This window comes from Drosophila guanche, unplaced genomic scaffold (genome assembly GCF_900245975.1).
Source record: "Drosophila guanche unplaced genomic scaffold, DGUA_6, whole genome shotgun sequence".
In the NCBI taxonomy this organism is placed as follows: domain Eukaryota; kingdom Metazoa; phylum Arthropoda; class Insecta; order Diptera; family Drosophilidae; genus Drosophila; species Drosophila guanche.
The window spans coordinates 3,803,856-3,826,201 of record NW_022995745.1 but is presented as its reverse complement, the minus strand read 5'-3'; the positions used below and the strand labels follow the sequence as shown (position 1 = coordinate 3,826,201).

Sequence of the window (22,346 nt, the reverse complement as noted above, 5' to 3'; positions counted from 1 at the left end):
GCCAGATGGCGCGTGCTACCAACTGGGAAGCCACAAAGCGGCATTTTTGAATCCCTTAAAGTGCTGTTTCAACCCTGTCTTCCGGTTATGTGTGTGCCCATTTATTGAGTAATCCTGGATTTCCCCTCTGTTAAACTATTAATTTTCAACGGAAATCCACTCGAATTTGCTTCGATTTTGAACCGGTTTCACCACCCTGGTTTCGATAACAGCCGCGAAGCCAAGCACAAAGCACCAAGCACCTGCTGCTGCTTCTTGGGCTTCGCTCGTTGCCTGGCTGGTGGTTACATTCACATTACATTGCACTTCACAGGCATTTTCCACCCCCGTGCCAGTTTCGCACTTGATATCGATCCTGGGCGCGCGCCATGCGCCATGCGCCATGCGCCCCAGCGAAACAAAACAACGACGAGTCGAGTTCGAAGGAGCAGGAGCCGAAGCCAAAGCAGGAGCCCACTGAAGGCAACGAGTGGCTCATGTGGTCGTTGCCACTCGCAGTCGTTTGTGAGCGTTCGCAGCGCAAGGTACTTACAGCTCCAGCTCTCCGAGCCATCAGCCAACTGGGACTGGAACTGAGAGACTGGGACTGCGACTGCGACTGAGACTGAGACTGTGGGAACACCTCTGCGCTCAGTCCACAGCTCCCAAGCTCCCAAGCTCCAGCTCCGCTCAATAGCCTGGCTCGGAGAGCAATCGAGAGCGAGAGAGAGTGAAAGAGAGACACGCACACACACAATTATCCAGCGAGAGAGAAAGAGAAAGAGAGAGGCGAAGAGAGAAAGAGACAAGAGAAAAATTCGATTACCACCAAATTTTTTGTTGCTGTTGTTCTTGTTTGTGTCGGAACTAAAGAATTGTTGTATACTTTTTTTTTGCTGTTCTTGTTGTTAAAAGTGCGAGTGCGAAGAAACAGAGAAGCCAAGTGCCAAAAATCACACATACAAAAATCAAGAAACGAAAAAGAGAAACTTGAATCGAATTCGATTTGTTGTGCCAATTTGACAGAGAGAAAAAAAAACAAGAAAAAAAGGAAGGAAGCAAGTTTCCCTTTGCTGCTGACTCCGAGTGAATTTTCCGCCACTGCGCAGGTTCGATGGGAGCGTGGTAGAGTGCCAAAGAAAGAGAGAAAGAAACCAAGCGAGAGAGAGAGAGAGAGAGCGTGTGGGAGAGACAAAGAGAGAAAGTGCGTGCGCAGTGCACACCGTGTAGACGAGGGGAGTAAATGTTTGCAGTCTTGCGTGGGAGCTGGCCCCAAGTAACGGAACAAAACGAAACGAAACGAAACGACAAGACACGACACGAACGACATGGAACTAGCCAGAGCGGCAACGAGCGGCTGCAGCTGATATTTTCGAGAGCATTGGGGAAAATTCCAAAACGTTTATCATGAGAAAATCCATTTCAGAAATTGGGGGGGAAATTAAACATCTAAAATTACAATTGAATCTTTAAGTTATTCCACCACAAGACAACCAACGAGTACACACATACACACACAGAGGCAGACAGGCAGAGGCAGTGAAGAGGCGAGAGCCCTTTCTGCACGTTCTCTCTCACTCTCTCTCTATTCGTGGTTCTCACTCTCTTTCTCCTTGTCGCCCCCTAGTCGGGCAGCGCTTCATGCGTTTCCATCTACTACGTTCTACAATCAAATACTACGATGACGACACACACACACACACCTACACACACACACACACACACACACACACCTAACGCGCAGTTGGATTCCACAGTTGACATTTTCCGTTGCACAGCTTTTGGGGCAGCGCAAAAGGAAAGCCAACGGCGAAGGAAAACTCAATCAGTGAGACACACACACACACAGACCCACAAGGAGAATCAGCAGTGAAAGAAGGAACTTGAGCGCCACAAATCGAAACCAAATCAGAGACCGAACCAAATCGTAACCAAACGAAACGAAACGAAACGAAAAGCACACGAAACAGGGGACAAACGATACGAAAGAAAGAACCCAAGAAAAGAAAGAAGAAAAGAAGAAAAGTTGATTGTTCACTCGTTCATTCGCTTGCTAATGAAATTTTCTGTTGTTTTTAATTTCTTGTTGTTGCCGCCGCTGTTGCCTCGTCCTCGTCCTCGTCCTCGTCTACGGTCTGCAGTTGCAGCATAAAGTGTTAAACGAATAAGCCACCAAAGCAAATACTCGTACAATTAAACCGAGCAGCTAGAGAGACAACCGTCCAGAGACAGCCGCATCTGCAGCCAGTGCCGCCGGATTCCCTTGGAGCAGGAGCTGTTCAAGGAGGACAGGAGACAGAGACACACAAAGACAAAAGACAAAGAGAAGGCGAAAGCAGCCAACGGCAGAGAAAAGTCGAGTCGAGTCGAGCCAAAGGCCGAAAAGAGTGCGAACAATGTGCGCCGCGCTGCGTCAACGCAATTTGTGGCTGCGGAGCCTCTGGGCCTTCGCCATGGCCGTAATGGCCATTGGCACTGTTCAGGTGAGTCACCCAGTGAAGCATGCTTGTCCCAGTACCATTACCAGTCCCAGTCCCGGGCCCACTCTTAAAAGTCCCTGTTCAGGTCCCGGCCAAAAACGAAAGAGTAAGCCGAAACCGAAACCGAAACTGAAACTGAAACAGAAACAGAAACACACAAATCCCAACCACACACACAAACATAGAGACGCACAGAGAGAAAGACAAGGAGACAGATACACAAACCCTCGAGCAGCGCGTGAGGAAGGTAGAGGATGGCAGAGGGCACTGGGTGAGATGGGGTACCCGTGTGTTGTGGCCGTGGGGCTAAGCAGCCGCAAAGTATGCTTCGAAAAATGTGCCATCGCTTAGCAGCGCACCAGCAGCAACCAGAACCAGAACCAAAACCAGGCAGCAGCAACGCCACTCAATGGGTGGGGAGTGTGGCAGGGCGATGAAGGTACGGCAGCTCTTGCCAAAACTAACCAGTCGACAGAAGGCGCGAGTGTGCGCAAATATTGGCTTAATTGAACCGTTTTTCTTTCTGTAGTCGCATTCTCGCCTTTCGTGCTCGCCCATGGCCTTTTCTGTGCCGAAATCAGCTTACACAACGGACACAGCCCAGACACAGCAGACACACAGCAGAAACACTCACAGCAGTTAGCAGCTGCCCGTCCAACCAATTTGCATATGAACGAAGAGCCCTGCCCCACTGTGGACCCTCCAACTAATGACGGCAGTTAAGCAGTTTTGATTTCGGGGAAATTCCCTTTCATTTCAGCAATTTTCCCTTTTCTTTTGCTTCGTTTTATTTTTCAAAAGGCAACGGTGAAGACACACACACAAATTGCTCACAATTAGAGAGCGGAAAGTCAGTCCTGGATCCCTTTTTCAATTGATTCCCTTTCTCAGTTGCCAGCTCCCAGCTCCCAGCTGCCAGCTCCGATGGCGTATTCCCATTCAATTGCTTTCAATTATTAACCCAAACTCAAGGGCTCAGCGTGGCTGCCAGCTCCTCACAGGCACTGAGGAGATAATCCACAAATTGTGAGGTTTCCGCAGAGTTGGGCAACTCGGATTCCCACTTGAATGGCTGAAAGTCTCCTATTGCTTGCCACTGCTTTTTCCTTGCTCTTTGGCTGCGTATTCATCAATTTCTGGACAGGCGCACACACACACACACACAGAGCCACCCACAAACACACAAACACACAAACACACACACATGCGTAATAAGGAATATTGTTGGCTTAAACTGAAATGCTTTTTCAAATCATTTCAAAACAATTTCAGCTCGTAGGTGGAGACTAGCTCCGCCTCCCCTCCACCTTGCTGCTGCTGCTAGTCCTAGTCCTAGTCCTAGTCGTAGTCCTTCTCCTGTTCTGTTGCCACTGCTCGCTTCTCGACCCACAATCGACGACGTGCCTGGCCTTAACAATTCTCCGTATTTTCTCCCTTAAATAACTCAAAGCAATTTGCCTTGGCAACGGACAGTGAACGGACAGCAGATAGCACTGCTTGCCCCGAACTAAAGCGTTTTGTGTGGGGGGAAAGACAAAGACCTTATCAAATTCATATACATTCAAGCTTAAGTAATGTAAAGAAAGGCAAAAGCAGAAGGTGCAGCCAGCGATAGCGCTGTGAAGCATCCAAATCCTGGCCAAGGGGAGACCAGTTAAGCTGCTTTATAGGGGGGTAGTGGAGTTTTTCTGCTCCTGCTGCTGTGGCTTCTACATTCTACATTCTGCATTCTGTTTTCGCCTTCACTCCATTCAGGGGCTTGTGCTTTGTATGCAGCCTGCAATTTGTTGTGCCTTCTTTTATGCACTCTGTCTCTGTTGCTCCCCCGCTCTCTCTCTGCTAGCTCTCTTTCTGTGTGTGTGTGTGTGTTTCTTTCTCTCTTTTGTTGGCTGATACTTTAATGCCGCTATTCATGCTAGCATAGCATGTAGTTTGTTGTTGGCTCTGCCTTTGCCCGGCAGTTTGTGACTGAAAGTCCAGGTCCAGCCATCGACTGGGTAGCGGGTCACCATACATCTATCTATCTATCTGTCTCTCTATTCCCCATGCTTGGTTCCTCTTCCCCCCACAACCAGTAGTTACCGCTGGCAGTCACCGTTACCGTCACCGTTATCACTGGCACGCATCGCATCATCGCATGGCATCGGCCGTCATCGTTTTGTGGTTGTCTGTTGGTGGTTGCTTACATCTCGCCCTAGCCCTCGCCCTTGCCCCTTTCCCCTGTCTCTGTCCTTTCTCTACACCTCTCCATGTGCTGCTCGCTCCGTCTCTCCGTTTCTCCGCTTTCCTTGTACTTGCAGCTTTTTTGCTTCAGCTTTTTTCCCACTAGGTTTTATTTTTTCTGTTGTATTTTATTCTCTTTTTTTTTTTGAAGGACTTCACGTTGGTTCAGGGCTGACTCATCCATGCCATGGACAGGCTCTGCTGGGCGGGGGGTGGACACACAATGTGCAATATGCCCGAGCATCTCCCCAAACACTCGATGCACCCCCGAGCCCTCTCGTATAAATCGTGGCACAGCGGGGAACACGCAATCGTTGCTGCCAAACAACCCATACAAAGTTCCACAACACATGAGGAATGGGTGCGGGCTATAGCTCTAAGGGGGCGGGACATGTGCGGCGCACAGGCTACAGGCTACAGGGTGCAGAGTGCAGAGTGTCGTTGGCCATTTGATTGTCGGCTGGGAACCGGGAACAGTTGGCCAACTTTAGCTGTCCCGAACAACCCAACCCAACCCAACCCAACCCAACCCAACTCCCATTCGAGCCCGGCTAGAACCCACCGAACTGCACCGAAGTCAACTGAATTAGTTGGTTCGCTGCTTTGCTGCTTCGCTGGAGTAGTGCAGAAGGGGGAGAACCAAGGGGAGTGGGTACATGAGTTATCCCCTCTGTGCGGAAAATGATTCATTCGGGAATGCGATCCAGTGGCACCAATGCGGAATTCATTGCACCACCACCAACCACTGACAAAGTTTTTCGGTGGAGTTCGCATTTCGATCCCAACAACAAAAAACATTCCCGGTTGCTCGTTTTCTGCATCGCGAAATTCTGTGGCAAGCAGATTCCATCTCTAAGTGCATCAGGCTGGGCACGGACCTTAGCTAAGCCACCTGACCAGAGGCGAATCGGTCCTGTAAATTAGTCATCGGAAAATGGCCAATGGCCAATGGCCAATACACTCGTCTCATGATTCGATTCGCATCGAGGTACGAGTATTTTCCGATATTCCCGATTGGATGTTGGCTGCTGGATGTTGCCTAGGAGCAACAGAGATCTGAGGGATAGACATCGCAGGCTGCATGGCTGAAGGATAATTGAATTGTGGGAGGAATTGTGCCAGGAATCGCTGGAACGAACTGCAGTCGCCTCGAGTCTCGTGAGCGTTTTTGCAGTTGCAGATCTTAAACCTCTTTTGGCAGTTAGTTTCTTGGATCACAGATCTCCTGGCTATCGTCTGGCATTGCCTTCGACAGTTGTCAGTCGCCAAAGCCTCGCTCTGTGACGCTGACAGCAGCGTTCATTGGTTTTGGTGTCGTTGTCACTTCACAGCTCTCAATCGCTCCATCACTCATTGCAGTGGAGCAGTGCAGACAGGTGGAGAGATACAGAGAGACAGAGAGACAGAGAGACAGGAACCAGAGACAGCTACAGTTAGAGTAACTGTGCAGTGACCCCAACTTCCGTACAGTTGTTTCACATATCGCGGCACAAGTTCCCATTTACATTGCCATTTCTGTGTGTGTGTCTGTCCTTTCCCCTTGGCTTGCGCTGGTTTCCTTTGGCTTTTGTGTTGGCTTGTGGATTTGGACATGGACATTTGGTATAAGCTTACCGTTTGTCCTGGCCATAACCTCACACTCTCTGTACTCCCTCCTGGCCCATCGTCCCTTTACTGCTCTGCCATATCCTGTTACAAAGCATTTACGCTTCAATGATTTTTTTCGATTATGCATTTTGCTCATTTCAACGTTGACAAAGAAAGGCATTGCCCAAGCTCCAGCCCCGCCTGCCCACTGCCCACTGCCCACTGCCCCTTTATCAGAAACACACACCACCACTGTCCGCCCCCTGTCCCCCTCTGTACCACTGGCTTAGGCTAATGTGGCCATTGTCTGTGTGGCTCAGTTGGTGTGTCAGAGTTGCCTGAATTAAGGTTAAGTGTGCTGCCTGCCACTGCCACCTCTCCCACCTCTGTATATTTTATAGATATATATATATATATGTGTGTGTGTGTGTGTGTGAATTCCTGTTCAGGACACCTTCAAGAGCATCAGCATCGAATGAGAAGTGGAATTTGGCAGAGGCTTGTGGCTGTGTGGCTGTGTGGGGGCTGTGAGCAACACTGAATTCAATGCTAGGCTTCAACGTGGGTCAACAACTCTTATCCGGCCGTCAGAGGCACGGTGACAACCCTTCAGCGAACAGGCAACCCTATGCCCCCACCCTGCTAAACTCTGACGATGCCAGCTCCTGATAATGATGATGACGATGACTCACAATCGAGTAAATGAAGCAGAATGAAATGAAAGCAGAGGAGGCATCCAATTGTCGCTGCCAGTGTAGAGGAAGTGAGGCAAAAGTAAAATTAGAATGTATAGAACGGAAAAGAATGTCAAAAGGGGATTCACAGGATTCAGGATTCAGGATAGACTTCGGTGGGGCTGGATCAATATCAGCTATGCTCCGAATGGATCACTCGATGCCTGACACTCGCTCTCTCTCTCTTTCTGCTTTGATTCAATTCCTGATCGGGTTTCCGCACTCAATGCTGCAGCAGCCAAAGAGGCGAAGGAACACCCCACAATCCGCCACGAAACTGAACCAATGCAAGGGCAGAGTGTGCTTCGGCTGGCTTCGATTCTGGGACTCTGGGATTCAGGCCAGGACCTAGCTGGAATATATAAAAAGTTCCACTGCTTTCTCTGCTGCACGTCTTTGGCAGCGTTGTGCGGTAATGTTTTATACATTTGTATGGCAAACATTTGCGAGAAGCAAAAACTTATCCCGAAAGCAAGAGGAGAGAAAAACAGAGTGGAACGAAGGGGGTAGAGGGGAGTGTGGGTGTGGGTGTGGGTGTGGCAGCGACAACGTGCCGAGCTCGAATTGTGGCAGGTGCTTGAATTTGGCATTTTGTTGACTGAGCCTGAACGACTTTCCTTGTAGTTTAGCTCCAGCATTCAGCCTCCAGGCTCCATCCAGGCTCCAGCATCATTCTCATCCTCATCCTTAGAATCCGCTTGAGCTTCTTGTTCTTAAGGTTGTTGTTTCCACAGCCGCATGCATTATTTGTTCGAGTGGCTTCTGGGTTGGTTTGTGGAGTGGCTGAGGCAGAGGCTCTGGAAGTGTCTGATGTGGCCTACCGCTTCCTCGACGCTCAATAGTTCGTTGCTGATTTCATTTGAGTGGCACGAATGGCAGCTTGCCCCATCTCCACCCCCCAACGTAGTCACGTTGCTGGGTATCCGCAATCGGATTCTGATTTGGGCCAGAGCTGAGCCCTGATTCGTTGCATACGCGGGGAATAAAGCTTGACTTGACTTGACTCGAGTTGACTTGACTTTTCCACTCGAACTGCTTTGGCAAAGCTTTTCTGGAAATTGAAAATGGCAAGCAGATGGTGGATGGTGGATGGTGGATGGCTGCAGGCAGAGGCAGGAGCACGGGGACACAAAGGTGAGCAGCGGGAACAGCGGCATCATTATCGATGGTGTCATTAGCAATGAGCATCGAGTGCCGTCACTCAAGGGAGCTGCTCTAGGAGGCTTAGTTGCGAATAAATTTCCTCCCTGTGCCTGCTGCAACATGGACTGGAATGGGATGCAAAAGAGTTTTGAAGTGAATTGAAAGTGCGTCAGCAGGCAGCTGAAATGGACATCGGATGAAGCAAAAGGCAGCCACAGCACAGATTAGTGGCCTTTAAGCCGTTAAGCTCTGCTGTCCAGCAGCAGCAGCAGCAATCAATTGCATGGACCTACTCGCATGAAGCTCTTAATTCATCACGGAAACCAGCATCAGCAAAACAATAGACTCGTAATTTTCCAGCCTTTCTCTCTCTCTCTCCCTGTATCTCTCTCTGTGTCTCTGTGTCTCTCTTGTAATCCAATCAAACGCAGAATATTCCAGGCTGATGCTGGTCTTTACAATTTCTAAAATCCGATGAGGTTCACCTCTCGCCCGAGTTTCTAATTGATCACGCATCCCGCCCCCCAACCAATCAGCAAACAATGAACCCGTAATTTCCCAGCCTCTCCCCGCTCTCCGCTCCACCCAACACTTTTTGGGGGTAATCAAATTTGCGATGCGCAGATATGCTTCCCCCATATATACTCGTACTCCTCCCAGTATGTGCATCTACAGCGACAAACAAGCTGCTAATTACGTGACCCAATTAAATCTAAGCACACACACACACACACACGGACCCCTGCTCCTGGTTGCCACTTCTGCAGAGAGTCAGTCTAACATTTTCGTTGGTTTTTTCCAAATGATTTTTTGGTTATTTTTCTCTGTTGGCTTTTCATCTGTGGACTGACAGTCGGCGACAGCAGCCCCAGCTCCAGCTCCAGCGCAGCAGGCAAAACTCTGAACTGAAATGCTGAAAACACACACACACACACCGCACACACACAGAGAGAGAGAGAGAAAAAGAAGAGGAGGAGAAGCGAAACCGAAATGTTTATTTGAAATGTGCGCCAGGAAATACATTTTGGATTTGGGGTGTGGGGTGTGGGGTGTGGGGGCAGGAGGCGCTGGGCAGACCAACAACATTTAATTTTGCTGCCTTTTTGTGCGGCACAGAAATCCAATTTTATTTGCATTTTCATTAACAGCAAATAATAAAACGGAAATATGATTTTTATGCCATTGCCATGCAGGGCAGCTGGAAGCTGGGAGCTCAGAGCTCAGGGTCCGGACCAGGAGCAGCTGCTGCACCCCCAACCCTCTCTGGCCACACTTTATGGCTGTGTTCCTGCATAGCCTGTGCCCCATAAGCCGCCCATTTCCAGGCCATTACAACGTGCATTTCCGCTTATTCCGCTTGCTTTTCCTCCTCCTTTCCTGTCTCCTTCTCTTTTCTCTTTTCACTCCTTCTGCTGCTGTTTTTTGTTGCTTGTTGCTTGTTGCTTGGATTGTTGTTTCTGCCGCTGCTGTTGGATGATTATAAGCAATTTGTGTTATAAAATCGCAATATTGCATTTTCGGCTGCGCTTTTTGCGACCTCTTTCCATGCCAACCGACCCGAGCCATCTCTCCTGCCAACCAGCCACTTGCCCCTTGCCGCTTGCCGCTTGCCGCTTGCCACTTTCCATTTTGCACTCTTCTGTCAGCATCCACGATTGGATTATTATTCAATTGGCAGAGTTTCTCGCAAAATTTGAACATAATAAGTTTGTATCATTTGCCTTTTCGCACAGTCACAATGATGGCAAATGGCAGATGGCAGATGGGGAGCTCCAAGTGATCTTCAACTAGGCAGAAGAGCAGCAGGTAGAGGAATGGTTTGCTGGGTTTTCAGTAAGAATTCAGCGATCATTCAGCAAGCATTCAGGCTAGCATTGAAGTCCTCTGAGCTACTCTGAGGACAAACTGAGGACCATTCATGCCATTCATCTGAGCTGAGTGGCAGTGTCGTAGCATAATTCCCTCAGGTCTTTCGACTGCTACTCTGCCTCTCCGCCTTTACCTTCTTATTTTATTGGCCATCGATGTGCCGGCGAAAGTTGCAGATGGGCAACGAAAAGAACGCAGGAAGATGGCCAGAGAGAGGGAGTGGGAGTGGGAGTGGGAAGGAATGGCTGGGAGAGCCACAGATATTGACAGAGGCTAACAATGAAAGCAAATCAAAGGCCAAAACCCTCGAAAATTCGCCGTCAGGCAACTTCAGTTTGACACTTTAATGCATCCCCCACGCCCTCTTTTCACTGTCCCCCTCCCAATCCCCCTCCCAATTCCAATCCCCCCTCAGCATTCCCTTTTGCAATCGTAGAGCTACTCCTCTGTTCGTCATCATCAGTAGTATCCTTGCCCTGGTCCTGCTCCTGCTCCAACTCTAGAGCCATTTCCTGGCCCCCACTCCATTTACATCTGCCATTCGTGGTGGCAGTCGTAGTCCGTGTCCTGGCATATTCCCCAAATCCCATTTGGCTATCAGCACGCCGGCAGTTAGACCTGCAGATGCGGGGCACGGGGGCAGGGTGCACATTGCTTGTTGTCAACTGACGCCCTCCGATCCAACGGACCATTTGAGGGCCATAAAAGTGGGCTATGCGCCTCATATGGCATAAAGTCTAGGAAGGGCGAATTACAAGCAGGGGCGGGGCTGTTGTGCAGCAAAATAGAGAGAGAGAGAGAGAGAGATACAGGCAGACTGGGGGACGTGTGGCAGTCAAGTGAAGCGCAATATTTGTCACATAAAATGTTGGTATTAAATTTAATTTTATTTGCACATTCATTCAAAATAAAACAAAATACCCAGGGGAGAGAGGGGAATCAGGCTTAAGAGGGGAGTGTGCGGTACAGAAATTGATTTGATGTCAAAAATTGGATGTGCGCGTTTGCAGATAATGAAATTCATCCGCACAGACATCCAAGCAGGGCAAGGGAAGAAATAAAACAAACACACAGACATCGCAGACATCGCAGACATCTAGCCATTCATTTGTTTACCCACTCTCTGTGTTAATCAGTCTGTCCGTCAGTCAAGCGTACGTGCAGACAGGTCCAGGTCCCATGTCTCTGTGTGCAGGAAGAGCAGACGAGCTGGATTGAAGATTCATTTTGATGCTGATGCTGATGATGCTGTGAAATTATGAATCTAAACGTTGGCACTTAGTGACTCACCTGATGGATGTGGATCTAAGTGCCTGCTCCATAAATGCACATCAAAGAGGCGTACAGCTGGGGCAAAGAGTCTGCGAAGAATTCAACAAATCGAATTGGTGAAAGAGATGAGCAGTCTGCTGCGTAAATGTGCTGACAGCCAGCCCATCGATTGAGCTTGTTTGCTCAGAGACTATAAATACATTACACCAACAGAACGTTTGCGTCTCGCACGAGTTTCTATTTGATTAGCAGCACATTTTGAGGCTGAATGGAGCTTCACTCCATTGACTCCAGGTTCTGTTTGCTGCCTGCTTTTGGTACTGGTCTTTCGGCTCTGGGTGGGTGGGTGCGTGAGAGGAGAGCTCAGAGCCGAGCCGGTGAATCATCTCCAGTTATGCTAAAGCAAGCAATTCGAATGCCTCTGCTGGTGCCTCCTCCTCCTCATCGTCTGCCTTTGGTGGCTTTGCTGCTGTGGCAGGCAACCGCAGAATGTGATCTCAACGATGCCGGGCCCTCATTCCAGTGTCGCCTCTTTGCACGCTATTCCATTCTGAGGTTTGGCGGACTTTGTCTGACACGTTCCGCCCGTTGTAACCTCCTCCTTTCTCGCTGGCCCCGTCTCACTTAATAAAATAATGTTGTATGCGTTGCGGTGCATAATGGTCGCCACACGCACACACACACACACACACACACACACACACACACACACGCAGCACGTACACACAGGAGAGCAATGCAAGTGTTGTGCTGGTGGCGTCTCTATTAAATTCATCTGCTGCCACGAAATTTCGAACAGACAACCGCCCCCAGACCCCGGCCCCTCCCATGTCAGAGTGTGCGTGTGTGTGTGTGTGTGTGTGTGTTTGGATGCCTTTGTCACTTGGGTTCTATTAGGCACAAGCAAACATAGACGCACACAGACAGACACAAATTGTGACTTGATGTACTTTATCGTTTAAATATTTCAAGTACCACACCCACACACACACACACACACACACACATAGAGAGAGGGGTGAAGAGAGGGCGAAACAAGCTCATCGTGTTGTCTATGCCAAGGCACATTAAGTGCGAGTGTGTGCGTGGCACTTGGATGCGACAATGGCCACCAGACGACAACGAGAACCCACTTTGGAACACCCCACACCCCACCAACCCCCGTCCACCACCAGTCAGCAGTCAATCCCCCCTCCTCGCTCCTCTGGCAAGACAAATTTTTAGTGCTGCAGTCAAAGTAATGACTTTTTAACGTCTCGCATGCGCGCGATCCCTCCTAGTTTCGGCACTGTATGCGTGGCGGCCTCTGTCGGCCACAGCAGCGTGTGGGGCGGGGGGTGGTCGGTGCTGTAACAGAAGGTAACCATAAAAGTCAATTGCCATTTAAGCGCTGATTTGTGCGCTTTATTGATTAATGTCACACAGATAATGGAAGCCAGCACGAAGCGCAGAGAGAACGAGAGAGAGAGAGAGACAAAGAGAGACAGCAGACAATGTCGATACACACTTTATTATCGATAGTTGTTGGCTCGTATCGCATAATCGAATGTCTTCATCGATGCATGTACTCGCATGTAGTCCGGCGGGTGCTTTCCACGCACTTTATGAACCACTCGAGCGGTAAATTTGATGATGTACAACATTTGACCCACAATTCAGGCCTACAGAACCTACTCTCCCCTTCCCCCCCTCTTTCATATATTACGCTCACTTTTATTATTAAATTTCTGCTCTCGTGTGTGTGTGTGTGTGTGTGTGGAGCAACGCTTATGGGTAAACGTGTGTGGCCAGCCAAGCAGAAAACGACTAAAGTGAGCTGAAGGAGACACAACTACAGCCAACGGGTGGGGGCTAGGAGGAGATTATAAATTTATAAAGAGGGGCAGCAGCAGCAGGCGGAGTGGCCACTGGCGTAGGCATGGCGGGGGTGGACGCAAAGCAGAAAGACATTCCCTGCGGTTGTGAATGGGGGCCCAGAAAGAATGTTCCATTGAGTTCCGATTTTGTGTTTAAGGCCACTCAAGGCCACCGCAATTCCCCTTACAACAAGCGACCACGCCCATGATGGCAGCCAGTGGCAGCAGAGGGAGCTGGGGAGTGCAGGGAAAATGCTTATATCGTAAATAAATCGGAAACAGAATGAAATAGAGGCGAAAGGCAACCTCGGCGGCGCACAAAAGTATGCTACAAAATTGTTTAGTTGCCGAACTGTGCATTAATCTGCCTCTGTATCCATGTGTGTATGTGTGTGTGTGTGTAAAGGAGTGGAGAGGATTTGGCAAATCTATTGATATTGAGCTGGGCTGCTTCTGCCACTGCCTCCCCCCTTTGCTGGTGTCACATTATGAGCTCGGTGGCGGGGCAAATATTTTATCGCTGTACCGTTACCCCCTGTGTGTGTGTGTGTGTGTGTGTGTGTGATAAGGGAACCCGGATACGGACAACCGAATGTGTGCTCCGGAGATGGAGTTGAAGGTGGCATTGGAGAAGGGTCCTCGAACTGGTGGCGGAGGGCGGGTCACTGATACTGTGATTGAGTGGCGACTGTTCTGCATCTGTTGTGATTTTGCGGTTGACAGTTGAGTTAATTTGCTTTCTCCTTTCGACATTTACACCACACCACACCAACCCTGTGTGTGTGTGTGTGTGGGTTTAAGTAGCGGCAATCGCTTTTTAATATCCCTTCTCAATGATACGGAAAATTAAGTGGTTAACACTGAATGCCAGACGATGGTTCTCCTTTTTTCCCATTTCCCATTTCCCATTTCCCTGCCATCTATTCGGGCTGATTTTCTGCTTTCCCGCAGCTTTTGTTACCATCTGTACCCCAGACCAAACCATTTTTAGGGGCTAGGATTCATGTGTGGTTTTGGCATAGGATTAAGAGTTGGCCTGAAGGAGGAGAGTGAAGCGTCATGGGAGGATCCCACCGCTAAGCCCTTTGCCGGATGACTTCCGCTGGGTAATCGCTTTGCTGGAGTTGCTTCAGATGTTTGTCCATTTCACTTGAGCAATCCACAAAGTGAATTTCACCATCCAAATATTAAATTAAATCTGAATAAAATAACTTTTGCTTTAGCCCACAAACACCGATCGATAGCCCATCGACAGCTTATCGTTAGCTCATCGATAGCTCGTTCGTGCAATCGTTAATCGAATGATTCCCATCCTTTGACCCACTGTGCACCTCAGAGTTTGTCCTGCCATCAGTCCTGACAGCCCCAAGCCACAAACCGACGGCGACCACAGCCAACAAAGCCCAAAACCCAAATCCAAATTCCACACTAAACCTTCGCGCATGCATGGACTTCTCCATGTGTTGTGTGCTTATGTGTGTGTGTGTGGCGAAATGGTGTTGGCAAAATGTTGATGTCTACGTGTTTTTAATTTAAAATTTTGCCTTTTGCCATGCTTCGTTTCGCACGATTCGGCATTTTGTTGCTGCTGCTGCCTTTCACATTGCCTCTGCCTTTGCTTCTGCCATTTCTTTTCCTTTTCCTTTTCCTTTGCTGTTTAGTTATTTCGCCCATTTGCATTTATCTTATGCTCTTTTCCCCCCTCATGGACAGAGACCCCCCTTCCATTAGTCAGCACAGAGCAACTTTCGGCCACAATTTCTCATGTTTATTGTGAATAAAGTGGAAAGTGGGGAAACAGAAGGGTCCATGGAGTAAGGAGATGGATGTGCAGGAGCTGGATAAGCTAACTGAAGGTAATATGCATATTGAAGGCAGGATTTCCGTCTTCTGCTTGCCAGATCCTGGCTTGGGCTGAGGGACTGGGCTTAGAGATTGAGTCTTGGGTGCAGCGTTTTGTCTTGTTTTGTATTCATAATTTAAATGAGTTTTTCCTGCCGAGTTTTTGAATATTAAGTCAATCGGTTTTTGCAGTTAAATGTTTCTGGTGATTGAATTGGGTATAAAAGGGACGATTCAATGGCCTGGAAGCTGGAGCTGTATCTGAATCTGAATCAGAATGTGATTTTGAATGCGAATGTGAATCCGAATGCAAATGAATGCCCGACCTTGCCAGCACTCCCACAGATAAATGTTTGCGTGTGCAACACGGTGGCAACAATAACTATTGTCTGTCTCTCAGTGTGTGTACCCATGGGTGATGGGTGGATGGAGCTGTGGGTGGAATGGAACAGTGTGTGTGTGTGTGTGTGTGTGTGGAACACTGTCAGTGTGCCTTGGGCACAGCGCAACTTTCTCAAGAGTTGCTAATGCTTGAGCTTTATCTGTGCGCTCGCCTTATGAGCCTCCAGGGTTCGCTCTCTCTCTCTCTCTCTCTTTCGTTGCCACTCTATCGCCCCACTCACCCACGCACCCCCTCGTACTCCATCCAGCTCTCTTTCTCCATCTGCCTCACTCCCGCAGCTCTCTTTCACTCCGCAATGTTTGTTAAACTTTTGGCCTTGTTGAGGGAAATACCTTTTTGGCAGCCTTTTAGGTGGAACCATGCCTTGGTCTGCCTTTGGCGCTGGGGCACAGGGGGGTGGCTGGGTTGGGTTTGCTTTTGCATTTGGTTTTGGTTTTCGTAGCGTTGCCACCGTTTTTTGTGGTAGGTTCTCGATGCCGGCGGCAGATTTCACCACGCTCATCGCATGTGTCGTGCCGCCCAAGGAGCGTGAGTTGTGGCTGAAGAAGAGTGAGCGGCATGGCAGGGTGACGGGGGGTGGTGGGTAGCTGGGTAGCTGGGTGGCGTCGACAACATCGTTTGCTGCGCTCGTCTATTTTACACAAATTATTTTGAATTTATTTCGGTTTACCTGTGTAGCTGCACGGGCAGGTTGCCACCACCCGCTGGCACTCCCACTACCACTCTCCCAGTCCTATTCTCTCTCTCTCTCTCTCTCTCTCTCCTCCCTGTTCTTGTGTGGAGGATATTTTGTAGTATACTTTTCTGCGTTCGCTGCCAATACCAGACCATGCACAAGAACCCAATTTCAAGCATTCATTCAAGACGCAAACGGTGCGAGGGAGATGGCTAGCAATAAGCTGTGTGTGTGTGTGTGTGTGTGTGCGTAAATGGGCGCTGAGGTGGTCTCGCCCTGAAGCACTTTTGCATAGTGATGACAGAGAAGCCACCCACCCTTCCTTCCTCCTCCGCCTTCGTCCTTCCTGCTGAAAAACGCTTCAAATTCGCTTTGATATCCTTTTAATTTGTTGGGCTACCGCTACAGCTCCGTACTCCCCCCCCACGCCGTCGTTTCTGCGAAGTAAACTTTTTGTTATTCCTGCCCGCCAGGAGGGTTTCAATGTCTTAATTAGAACATTGTTTGCCTCAGAAATTTCATTTGAAAGTGGAGCGTAAGGGCGGCAAAGACGAAGCAAACTGGGAATTTTACGTAAATTTTCCTTCCTTCGGCCAAATACCGGTGCTGCAACGAACGCAATCAACAGCAGGAAGAGGTCACAAAATAAGGGAAATACGGCAAAACTTTAAATGTAGAATACACAACACATACTACATATACATATGTACATATGTATGTATGTAGAACCGAATCATAACTATAATTGCGGGGACAACCAGCGAATTCCCAGAACTGCATTTGGGGCTACACAGCAATAGAGTTCCATACTCCCCAGACAGAGACACAACCCCAACCCCAAGCCCATTCCATGCCCATACCCTGCCATTTCCATCCGATTCGGTTCACTCCCATGTTGACATGGCAGTTCTCAAGCGATTTGAAGCGACGCCGCGTATGTGGAACAAAGTTGTTGAACCCAGGCCCCGGCCAAATTGCCAAAAGAAAGCGGGCAAATACACAGAGTAACAGAAAGGTGGGGGGGGGGGGGAGTGGGGTGCCCAACAATATCGATTTTATTTTATTGACACGAAAAATTGCGCCTTGAAATATGCAATGCAAAAGTGGAAAATTCAAGAGGGAATGGCTGAGAGGGAGAAGAGGAGGACGAGGAGGAGGAGGACGAACAACAACAGGAGGACAAGATAAGAGTCGTAAAAAACGCACACACAAACACACACTTAATGGGGGATGGGAGTCGGTGTGTGGATGGATCCATGGGTCCCTGCTTTTGGGTATTTTCTTAACTCAGCAACGAACTGGAATACGATGGGGAACTGTGGCTTGCTGGGTCGCTGTGTGGGTTGCGCAGCGCATTGGGTTGGGTGAGTGGTTAAGGGACAGTGACAGCTTGGGAGCCCATAAGCAAAGCACAGAGATAGAGAGAGAGAAGCAAAGCGAGAGAGAGAGAGAGGAAGAAGACAGGGTGAAGCGTAGAGTGCCTGCTGGGAGTGTGTGCGGGTGAGTGGAAAAACAACTGACGATTATGATGATGACAACAAAAAGAGAGACGGAGGCAGCGGGCAGACGTACAAGAAGAAACAGAAACAGTAGCAACAACAACAACAACAACAGAATGCGAAGAATACGAAACAAAAATCAACGCAGAAGAAGAGGCAGAAGAATCAAAAGCAGCCGCACAGTAACAACAAAAGCAAAAAAGAAAGTGAAAAACAAAAACAAACAAAAAAACCGAAGAGAGCAGGAAAAAGGCGAACCGAACGTCAGTGAGCAAAATGCCAAAATAAATGACACTGCGACAAGAGTAAACTTGCTACCGGCCGAAGCGGTCAAAGGATGAGACTTGTGATACCCAGTGCCATTGCGGATGTGCCCACCAATTTCGATGAAAATATGTTTAAAATATGTGAAACTTAAGACTGAAACCACCCATGTCTGCAGCGACTGTGTACTCTTCCTTCCCTGTGTGCTGCTGCTAAAATCATAATACCCCACTGCTAAAGGGTATGCGAACAGCATTGGAAATAATTGTACGTGTTGGATACGCGGCTGTTTTTGTTGCCTTGCTGCTTTGGCAATTTTGAGGGTGGGTTGTCCGCCGACCGCCGACATAAATGCCTTCCCCCACCCATCCCCCTCCACTGTTCGCGTTGTTTTTTGAGGATTTTGAAGTAATGCAGACTTTAGAGATTACAACAAGAACAATGCCGCAACAAGAATACAAAGCAGGCGAAAAACAAGAACAAGGCGTAGAACAAGAAGACGCAGCAGTTGGCAGGGTGGTGTGGAGTGGCGGTGTCTGCTGTGAGCGAGGGGGTAACGACAAAAGCAAATCCAAAGAAAGCCATTCGAAATGCTTAATGAATGAGCAGAGAGCGCAAGCAGCGAACAAGCGGAGAGCCGAAGCAGAGATCCCAAGCAGAGCGAGAGCCCAAGTCGAGAACAATCAGGGGGGGCCCAACAACAGCAGCAGCGTAGAAAAAGAAATACAACAACAAGCAAACAAACAAAACGAAGAAGAAATATACAAGCAAATTGGAACAAAAGCCGGGGATGACACAAGGCGACAACATTAAGCTGCATAGGCAGCCAGGGCCCGATTGTCAGTCTGGAGAGCAGGATGCAGCAGCTTACACACGAGAAGGTGGTGGGCAATGGGTGCGAGAATGGGAAAGTGGGGAAGTCAGTTCTCTAGGAGCTCTAGGGCTTTTCGCTCCATTTGCTCGATTGGTATCTGAATTTTCCAAACGAACGAATCAATGCAAATGCCTCATACGAATAAGTACTTAGAATCCATGATCAGTCGAGACATTCCAAGATTAAAGTACAGAAATATTGAGAAATATAAAGTGGAATTTGCATGCTCTGAAATCCTCTCCTGTGGGTAGTGCCCCTGCCTGAGGTAGCGACAATTTTCTCAATTGACAATCTCCCGAAAGCCCCACCTGAACTGCACCTGTGCATAAAATTGGATTGATTATGAGCAGCCCCCCCCCCCCCCCCCCCCCCCCCCCAACATACCATTTCCATGCCCTCCTGCACCCTGCTGCACTCTACTCTCTATCAGCAGCTTGAGGGGATTCCCATGGATGTTGAGTACTGTAATTTGGTTGCCATTCAGAAGTGTCCAAAAAGCTGAAATTGCATCTTTTGCCATTATGAACTTGTTAACGCTCCACTCGCCATCACAGGCAAATAGCTACAGAGAGCCGAGCAGAGCCACACACAGAGCCAACATTCTAACTAACTAAACCCACCTCCAGATACACCCCGTTTCCCCTGCCCTCTTGTCAGGCGTCACTAAAAATTACGTCAATTAAAGTTAATTGTGCTAATTTTAAGCACTGCACTGGCCCTGCCTCCACCCCTCTTCCTGCCTCGTTTCCACTCCTATTCTGGTTTACTTTTTCATTCCAGCAAATATTCGTTCTTTTTTTGTGTTTTTTGTGTTTTTTGTGCAGAATATGCACAAATATTTCGCGGGCAGGGAGGATGTGAGGCCTGAGGTAGGGCAGGGCAGGCAGCGGGCTTAAGTAAGAAAACAAAATGGCGTCAAGCTGACAAAAGCAACAACAAAGGCGACACAGAGAGAGAGAGAGAGCAGGAGAGTGGGAAAGCGCAGCTGGAAAAGTTTCTGTTTAGTTTTTTGCTCTGCACGAAAATGAAGCTCGTTTACTTTTATCAAAATGAAGTTTGTTTTTCCTTTGCTGATTGTGCGCATAATGAGGGGAGGAAGCAGAGAGAGAGAGAGGATGGGTGGAGATCATGGCCTGGACCTGCACTGGACAGGATAGAAGGGGAGCAGAGGATACAGGGGAAGGCGCCGGCTACTGTGGTGTCAAGAGCAGCGGAACGGAAAACATACAGCAGGAGGGGGAAAAATGTTTAAAAAGTTTTGTGACCTTTGTACCAGCAGCAGCAGTAGCAGCAGTCGCAGGAAGAGCAAAGGAGGGAGCAGCCAGCAGGCAGGGAGATGTTTGGTTAGAGGCGGCTAGTGGGCGGTGTGGAGGACCATTCAAAGTTCGTGGACAGAGGTGTGAAAGTTGACAGGCAACTTCATAAAAAGTAACAATTTTAATTTACTTTATTTTGCACTGCAAACTCCTAATGGCCACTGAGGAATGGAGACGGAGACTCAGACTCAGACTCAAACTCAAACTCAAACTCAAACTCGAATCGCAAAAGTTCAATCAATTAAATGGAGCTAAAGATTCCGATGATACCTGCAGAGATATTGGTCCCCTCTTGGTCTGGTCAGATATTTAATGGCGATTGTGTCAAGTCAGTGGAGACCTCAGACTGCTGCTGCTGCTCTCGGGAGGGAGCTCGACTTCCCCCACTCAACGCGCCTCGCAGTCAAGGACAAAGCCTTGAAGCAAAACTTTTGCCTCGCCCAAAAATCCATTTAGAACCGCAAGAAGCCCCAACGACCCCGCATCCGCTGCCACATTTTATAATGGCATTGCTCAAGAAAGCAGAAGAAGCAGCAGCAGCAGCAAAGAGGGGGAAAGGGGTGGTGTGGGGCAGAGGGGCAAGATGAAAGAGGGAAACAGGAAGCTGTAGCCAGAGCCACAGCCAGAGCCATCGTCAGCGGAAGGACACAAAGAGGATGAAAGAATTACGCCGAAGCATATGAAGAATTTAATTAAAGTTCATTTGCTTGACGCTCCCTTTGCCAGAGCTCTGCCCCTCGCTCTCCCGCTACCCTGTCCCTCCCTCACAGTGCTCAAAGGAGGCGCCAGTAACCGTCATAGTGAAGCTCCAGCAAGTTCTGACTCAAGTAATTGCGATGTCAGACATGCCCGCCCCCCCCTCTCTGGTGACCTATTAACACGCGCAGGAAGGAGTCGCTTTAGCATATCGATTGCCATCGATTTTCGATACCCCTTCGACTGTACTTTGTGTGTGAAACGAACATGAGTTGGAGGCAGCCTCTGCCAGACATTTTAGGGTGATCGCTACCTGGGCCAGCTGGCGATTTATAAGCTCATCATTACCCTAGTGTAACTCCCCTCTTTCCGAGCGAACGATTAATGGCCTTACCCTGTGTACTGCTTATTTTTTCTGTACCCTTCCTTTGTTGCACTTAATTAAAATGTAGCACAGCGTTTGGCGCTTCCGCTTCCGTTTCCGCTTTGCGACGCCATCTTGTTGCACCTCCGCAAAAGTATTTCGATATCCTGCATCCTGCCGCAGGTATTTATGGTACTGGGGCGGTAGGGAGCTGCTCCATGTCGTGGGATCAAGGGAACACTTTCGGGACACTTTTTGCAATAAGTTTAAATTGCTGCTGGAGTGTGTGTGTGTGTGTGTGTGTGTTGCTGGTGTGTGTGTGTGTGTGTGTTGCCAACACCTTGTCGCTGTTAATATATTTTTTCCTATCGCTCTCCCTACCTGCCTCTCCCCCCCGCGTTGCTTCGCTCACTTCTGTTTGTAATTTATGCACGTAAGTCACGCCTTGCCTCCACACGAAACTGCAGTTTCGACTGAACACACACACACACACACACACACACACACACACACACACAGAAAGAGAGGGAGAGAGAGATTCCGTGGAAAGGAGATAATGAGAAAAGCGTAACAAGAAAGCACAGCAAGCAGGGGTGGCAGGGAAAAGAAAATCGAAATTGCGAGTACAAATAGCAAAAGAGGTGCAGGAACAGAAGGCGGGGCAGCAGGAGCGGAGGTGAAGGGGTTTGTGGAGGAACCAGCTAAAGCGGCAGCTGATTTAATGAACTAGGTGGAACTCACAAAGCCCAATCCTTGGAGCCCCAACCCTGCCGCCGCAGCACACCTTTCACCCGCCATTCAATCATGGCATTTGTCTGGTGAATGTGCTCCTAAGCTGCTGGGTGTGGGAAGCTGACTCTTGAGTGTGAGTGTGTGGGAGTGTTTGAGTGGCTGCTCCTTCACGGCTCTCCCTCTCTCTGTCTATAATGAGTGTGCCAAATGCTTCGACGCCTCAATACGACGCTTATCAATGCGAGACTTTGACTTGGAACAAGTTTTTTTCCCCCGTAGAAGACCCCGCTCAAAGGGTTACGATAACGACGACGAATGTGATATCTCTGCAAATATCTAAAGTAGATTGAGACTCCTCTTGATCATAAAACAAAGATGCCTAAAGCCTCGTCTTGCAGCAACGTTCTGTTGAGATTAATGCCCAAATTGTGGCTTAATGGCTTTTGATCGTGGACAAATTTGAGCCATGTAAGCTCTCGTGTGCATGAGCTGCCTTGAGGTTGTGTCTCTGCACAAGGATCTGCCGCACTGCTGCTT

At 48.9% G+C, this 22,346-nt stretch overlaps 1 protein-coding gene across 8 annotated transcripts in view; it reads left to right on the top strand.

Annotated features, from left to right (window-relative positions):
* The first annotated feature begins 1,997 nt into the window (after positions 1-1,997).
* LOC117581113 (amyloid-beta-like protein) overlaps positions 1,998-22,346 on the top strand; it is a 46,424-nt gene continuing 26,075 nt past the window's right edge. For 3 of the 8 annotated variants that reach the window (XM_034268031.1, XM_034268024.1, XM_034268028.1), the window contains exon 1: positions 1,998-2,462. In XM_034268031.1, coding sequence (XP_034123922.1) covers positions 2,376-2,462 — 87 coding nt within the window. In that variant the 5' untranslated portion in view covers positions 1,998-2,375. The remainder of the gene's footprint in view (positions 2,463-22,346) is intronic. The other 5 variants (XM_034268029.1, XM_034268030.1, XM_034268023.1 and 2 more) reach the window with 2 other exon arrangements.